Here is a 7,385-nt window from a genome sequence, read left to right on the forward strand (position 1 = left end):
AATTTCACTCAGCATGACTGAAGTCCTCCAGGCTCATCCATGTTATGAGGCTCTTCACAGATTTTAATTCAGGAATTTTTTAATGTGCGCCTACGTGTACCTATTTGGCTCTGGTAGTGATAGAAAGAGAGACTATATGTAACTCCTCCAATCATGGAATTTATTTAGAGGGAGACATATTTTGTTTTTGTTTTTAAAGCTACAAAACATTTGCTCTTTCAACATATTCTGTATATGCAGTTAGGTGGCATTTAATGCATTTATCATGTTATATAACAATAGCCACTGTGTGTTCTTAATTTTTCTGTCACCTTAACATAAACTCTGTTCCCCTTAAGAGTGTTAGCTTTTGACTTCAGGCGTGTGGGGGTGGGGGGAAGGAAGGGGCACTGTATGATGATGTAAGTAGCCCTGGTGTTGACAAGCAATGAACTAATGACAAGGTCGGAAGCTCAGACCACTCATAGGGAGAAAGATGAGACTTTCTGTTCCCATAAAGATTTACAGCCTGAAAATCCTGTACAGGAATGTTATGAGTCAGAATTGACTTGATGGTAGTGGGGCGGGTATAATGATATAGGTAGCTCTACCCCCAATTATAAGGAGCTCTGGTAGCGTAGTGGTTACGAATCGGGCTGCGAACCGCAAGGCCAGCAGTTCGTAACTACCAGCTGTTCTGCGGGAGAAAGGTGAGGTTTTCTGCTCCCGTAAAGATTTACAGCCTCAGAAACCCCGTACAGGGTCGCTATGAGTCGGAACTAACTCCATGACACATAACCCCCTTGCCCCCCAATTATAAAGAGCTCTGGTAGAGTAGTGGTTATGAGTCAGGTTGCTAACCTCAAGGTCAGCAATTCAAAACTACCAACTGTTCTGTGGGAGAAAGATGAGGCTTTCTGCTCCTGTAAAGATTTACAGACTCGGAAACCCTGTACAGGGTCGTATGAGTTAGAAGCGACTCCATGGCACATCACCACCACCACCCCAGTTATGTTAAAGGTTTAATCAATGTAGTAAATATATATTATTTGAATTACTTGGATACTTAACCTTTAACATCATATTAAAGCAATCTATTCACACTTGTCAGCATTTTTAGTTAGTACCAATTTTGTATTTGATAGGGTAGGATGAAGGTCAGAGTAAAATCCTGTGGAGATTCTTAACCTTATATCTGATACTGTTTTCATTTCCTGTTCTTTATAAGGGAATACACTCACAGTAGCCTTAACATGGACACCAAGAGGAGGTGCACCTAACTTGTCATTAAGATAACTTTGCTTAGATCCATGTGAAAAGTCTATGTTCAAAGAATTAAGGTATAATATATATGAGGGGAATTGTAGGAAGGATGTTGAATAGGAATTTGAAGATTGCGGTGTGCTTAATTTGTCATCCTGCAGTTAAAATATTTTGTTTTACTAAAATCTTTTCTTTTCCCTCCACAGTTGTACAATGGTAAATGGAGTGATGATTCTTCCTGTGCTAATAATGATTGCGTTCCCTTACCCTAGCATGGAAGGTAAGTGACTCACAGCTACTTGGTGAAGTATAAATACATTGTGTACTGCTTGGCTTTCTGTAAGCCAAATCGGTCATATTCAATACCCCCTCTTTATAGGTAATATTTGGTGATGCTCTTTGAACGAGTACTGTTGGTGCACTGGGTTAGTAACTGACTGCTAATTGAGAGATTGGCAGTGCAAATCCATTAGTTACTCCACAGGGTTAAGGTGTGCAGTCTGCTTCTGTGTGGCCTTGGAAAACTATTGACACCAGTTGTATGAGGAAACTTCAGAAAGTTCATAGAAATATAGAATTGAAATATAGTAGAATTTTTCCACAAATTTTTTAAAGTCCCCTCATACTTTGTCTTCTAGGTTGCTATGAGTCAAAATCAACTCAAAAGAAAGGGGATTGCCTTTTTTTTTTTTTTAATGTTTATTGCCCCTTGGCATGAAGCTGGGTGGGCTTGATGGCAAGGAAGACTGTAGAAGAATTGATGCTTTTGAGTTATGGTGTTGGAGAAGAATATTGAAAGTGCCGTGGGCTGCCAAAAGAACCAACAGATCTGTGTTGGAAGAAGTGCAGCCAGAGTGTTCTTGGGAAGCCAGGATGGCCAAACTTTGTCACTCATACTTAGGACATATTGTCATGAGGGACCAACCGCTGGAGAAGAATATCATGTTTGGTAAGGTGGAGGGTCAGAGAAAAAGAGGAAGACCCTCCAGTGAGATGGATTGGCAAAGTGACAGCATCAGTGGGTTCAATTGTGGCAACAATTGTGAGGTTGGCCCAGGATCGGGCAGTGTTTCATTCTGTTGTACATAGATAGGGTGGCTATGAGTTGGTACCGACTCGATGGCACCTAACAACAACAACAATAACTGCAAAGCCCCTTGACTATTTTGAAGTGAAATTCTTTATCTAGGAAAGGTACAGTATATTACAATTTGAAATATATATATATAGATAATGCCATAGCTGAGATAAATACAATGGGAAATACAGAGAATATTCTGTAATCAACAGTAAAATTATATATTAAAAATGAAGTACATTTTAAGGGAGTTAGACATGAGTCTGTAGAACAGCATCTTCAACTCAAAGAATATAAACTAGGGTCTAGGAGCAAACATTCCACAATAAGATATAAGTCACAAGAATCAAATTTTAAACTGGACTATGGGTAATTTTCCCTTCCTGTTAGGATAAGCAAGGAGCTCTGGTAGCATAGTGGTTATGAGTCTGGTTGCTAATCTCGTGGTCAGCAGTTCGAAACTACTAGCAGTTCCTTGGGAGCAAGATGAGGCTTTCTGCTCCTACAAAGATTTACAGCCTTGGAAACCCTGTAAGGGGACGTTATGAGTTAGAAAGAACTCGACGGCACTTAACAACATCTATGTCAATATGTATGTATAAATAAAATTTCAAAGGGCAGCTTGAGAAGACAATGTCAAGTATTATAATTAAATGTGCCAATTTTTTTTGGAGTTAGAAAACCAAAAGGGAAGAACACACTTAGCATTTCTCAAGTTGAAAGAACTAAAGAAAAATTTAAGTCTCAACTTGCTGGATTCTATGGGCAAAATACTGAATGATGCAGAAAGTATCAAAAGAAGATGAAAGTAATATACAGAGTCACTATAGCAAAAAGAAATGGTTGATGTTCAGTCAATTCAACAGGAAGCATATGATCAAGAGCCATTGATACTGAAGGAAGAAATCCAATGTTCACTGAAGGCATTGTAAAGAACAAGGCTCTAGTAACTGAGTGAAGTCTTCCAACAAACTGATGCAGTACTGGAGGCACTCAATCATTTGTGCTAAGAAATTTAGAAGACAGCTACCTGTCCAACTGGCTTGAAGAGAGAAATCCATATTTGTGCCCGTTTTGAAGATATATGACCCAACAGAATGCAAAAATAATCCAACAGTATCGTTAATATTATATGCAAGTAAAATTTTCCTAGAGATAATTTTAAAATGGTTGCAACAGTATTGACAGAGAACTGCTAGAGGTTCAAGCCAGATTCAACGAAAGATAGAGAACAAGGGATAGTCTTTTTGGCATCAGATGGATCTTCACTGAAAGCAGAGTATACCAGAAACATTTTTACCTGTGCTTCATTAACTGCACAAAGGCTTCCGACTATGTGGATCATGACAAACTATGGACAACATTGTGGAGAATAAGTATTCCGGAACACTTAATTGTTCTCATGTGCTTGTAGGCAGTCATTTGAACAGAAAAAGGGAATATTGAATGGTTTAAAATTAGGAAAGGTGTGCACCAGGGTTGTATCCTTTCACCATGCAGTGATTCTGGAAGCTATGTCACAATTATTTAAAACACCAGCAGGTTCACCTGTGGTGGATAGGTTTCAGCGGAGCTTCCAGATTTACTAGGAAGAAGGAACGGCTGACTACTTCTGAAAGATTACCCACTGCCAACTTTAGGAATACCAGTGGAACAAAGTTAGATACAGTGCTGTAAGATAAGCCCTTCAGGTTGAAGGCAATCAGAATACAAGTGGGGAAGCGCTACATGGAACAAAGCTTTCAGGACCTTCATTTGCTGTTGGGCACTATTCAAAATGAAGAGAAATTGTAGCAAATTTCCATTAATAATTGGAACCTGGAATGTATTAAGTATTTGTTGTTGTTGTTAAGCATCGTTGAGTCGGTTCTGACCCATAGCGAGCCTGCATAAGGTTTCCAAGGAGTGACTGGTGAGCTAGAACTGCCGACCTTGAGCTTCAAATTGACTTTGCAGTGTAACGCATTAACCCACAGCGCTACACCAAGACACGCTGTATGAAGTATAAACCTCAGATAAATCTAAGTTGTCAATAATTAAGTGGAGTGTATAAAGATCGATATCCTAGGCATTAGTGAACTGAAATGTACTGGTATTGACCATTTTGAATCTGTTGGTTATATGGTTTACTCTTCTGGGATTGACAAATTGAAGAGGAATGGTATCAGTTTCACTATATCTTGAAGTGCAATCCTTTCTGTAATAGGATAATACACATATGCCTTCAGAGAAGACCAATTAATATCATTATTATTCAAATTCACAACCATCCATTAAAGCCAGTGATGATGTAATTGAAGAATGTTACTGCTTACTCAGTCTGAAATTGATCATACATTGCAGTCAAGATACATTGATAATTATTGTTGATTGGAAAATGAAAGTTGGAAACAAAGAAGGATCAGTAGGAAAATATGCCTTTGTCAGTAGATAGGATGCTGGAGATGGCATGATGGAATTTTGAAAGACCAACAAATTATTCATTGCAAATGCTGCTTTTCAGCAACATAAATGGCAACTGTCTACATGGACCTCACCAGATGGAATACAGAGATATCAAATTGATTACATCTGTGTGAAGAGATAGCAGAGAAGCATTAATATCACAGCCAAAACAAGGCTTGGGGTCAGCTGTTTAACCTGCATCAATTGCTCATGTGCAAGTTCACGTTGGAGATAAAATAAAAACAAGTCCATGAGAACCAAATATGACCTTTAGTATGCTGTTGTACCAAGTTGGCTCCAACGCATAGTAACATAGTAACACTTTATAGGGTTTCCGAGGAGCAGCTGGTGAGTTTGGACCACTGGTCTCATGGTTAGCCCAGTGCTTATCCTATAGCTTTACCCCAAGGCTCCATCCTTTAGTATATCACACATGAATTTAGAGAGCATTGCAAGAACAGTGATGTACTGTATTGGACAAATCTGTTGCAACAGACTTCTTAAAGTGCCCAAAACCAAAGATAATCAGTTTGAGGGCTAAGGTGTGCCTGACCCAAGCCATGGTATTTTTAATTGCCTCATATGCGTGTGTAAGTTAGACAAAGAATATGGAAAACTGTGAAAGAATTGGTGCACTTGAATTATGATGCTGACAAAGAATATTGAAAGTACCCTGCCATAAGAACAAACAAATCTCTCTTGGAAGAAGTGTCCGCCAGAATGTTTCTTAGAAGCAAGAATGGCAAGACTTTGTCTCATGTGTTTTAGACATGTTGTCAGCAGAGACCTGTCCTTGGAGAAGGACATCAGACTTGGTAAAAGAGCCCTCCTCCCCCAAGGAGATTGACTGACACAGTGGAAGCAACAGTGTGCTCAGAGAAAAGCAATAATAAAACAACCGTGGTGAGATTCATGCAGGGCCAGGCAGTGTTTTGTTCTGTTGTGTATCAGGTTACACTGAGTGGGAACTGACTTGATGGCACCTAACAACAACAACACCACAGTGTCATATATACACTGGATTTCAAATATCTATTGCATCCTGCCCCACGCATTTATCCCTGACAATTTAGCAGTACATAATGTAGCTCACTTTAGTTTTCGGTTGGACAGCACTGGAGTCTTGGTGTGCTGTTGTGGGAAAAGCACTGGGCCCACAAGATTGGTTTCATCTGCAGGGTTGGCAGTTCAAATTTACCAGCTACTCCTCGGAAACTACACACAGGGTTGCTATGGGTCGGCTCCAACTTGACGGCACTTAACAGTAACAACAATGTAGCTCGCTTTATTTTTCTGTAGACAGCACAGGTACAGACCAATTCAGTTGTCAAGAATCAGATTCTACTCCAGTTGTGTGAGGAAGCTTCATAAAGTTTGTGAAAAAATTGTATTGTCTTTCAATTCCACATATCCACAAACTTCTTGAAGCCCACTGGTCTGTTGCTACTAACATTCCATTACACAGCAGTTACGGCAGTTCAAGTCAGGGGGCTTTAGGAGGGTATGGATCCTATGTGACCATTTTAAAGGAATAGGGGGCATTTTAACTAGAAAAAGGGGAAGATCTTAGCTTTAAGAACTATTAAGAAGAAATGGTGGTGGTGGTAATGTGCCGTGCAGTCCGTTCTGACTCATAGTGACCCTGTACAGGGTTTCCGAGACTGTAAATCTTTATGGGAGAAGAAAACCTCATCTTTCTCCCACAGAACAGTTTCAAACTTCTGGCCCTGAGGTTAGCAGCCCGATTCATAACCACTACACTACCAGAGCGTTATATTAAAGCTGGGAAGATGTGAGGAGTTAGCAGTGGTTCTCAAGTAAGAGTGATTTTACCCACTCGGGGATATTTGGCAATGTCTGGAGATATTTACAACAGACTAGTTGTTAAGATTCCCCTCCCTCTGTTTTTAATTGCTAAACAATAGTGTCATTATTTAAAACTCTAAGAGATGTTTTAGAATGAAGAGTGAAAAGTTCTGTTCTCTAAATACATGCACTGTATTAACTCTGCATGACTGCAAAGTCAATTTGAACTGAAAGGTCAGTGGTTCAAGCTCTTGGAGACCCTGTACAGGATCACTTTGGGTCAGAACTGACTTGATGGCACTTAAAAACAACGAAGAATAGATAGGGGAAAAAAAAGTTTAAGAGAGAAAGGTGCAGAGATGTACTACAGAGAATGGAGGAGAGGTAGGGAAAGAAGGGGAGAAAAATGCATTTATAGAGCAGTGTTAAGAGTCATGACCTCTAAATGCTGCAGTGAAGGTGGGTACTAAAACGAGGTATTTTGAGCTAAAATGGAAACAGATTGGACTTCTCTAACTATGAAATATATCACCAGTACTAGGACGTTTTGAGTCCTGGTGTGGCGCCATAGGTTAAGCTCTAGACCTCAAGTTCAGTTTGAACCACAAGATCAGCAAATCAGACTTACCAGCCAGCTACTCTTTGGAAACCTTGTCTTCGTCTGGAAGCTCATCTGAAACCTGTCCACCATGGGTGACCCTTCTGGTATTTATACTACCCATGATATCTCAAGCGAGTAAAGTTTTGCTAAAGGTAATACAGAAACGGCTACAATCATACATTGACAGAGAACTTCCAGAGGTTCAAGCTGGAT

General features: G+C 39.8%; 1 protein-coding gene across 1 annotated transcript in view; it reads left to right on the forward strand.

The window, feature by feature from the left end:
- Nucleotides 1–1,455: 1,455 nt before the first annotated feature.
- ACVR1 (activin A receptor, type I) overlaps nucleotides 1,456–7,385 on the forward strand; it is an 80,894-nt gene continuing 74,964 nt past the window's right edge. Inside the window, exon 1 of the mRNA XM_006872035.1 lies at nucleotides 1,456–1,522. Coding sequence (XP_006872097.1) covers nucleotides 1,456–1,522 — 67 coding nt within the window. The remainder of the gene's footprint in view (nucleotides 1,523–7,385) is intronic.

Source organism: Chrysochloris asiatica, unplaced genomic scaffold, assembly GCF_000296735.1.
Source record: "Chrysochloris asiatica unplaced genomic scaffold, ChrAsi1.0 scaffold00181, whole genome shotgun sequence".
NCBI lineage: Eukaryota > Metazoa > Chordata > Mammalia > Afrosoricida > Chrysochloridae > Chrysochloris > Chrysochloris asiatica.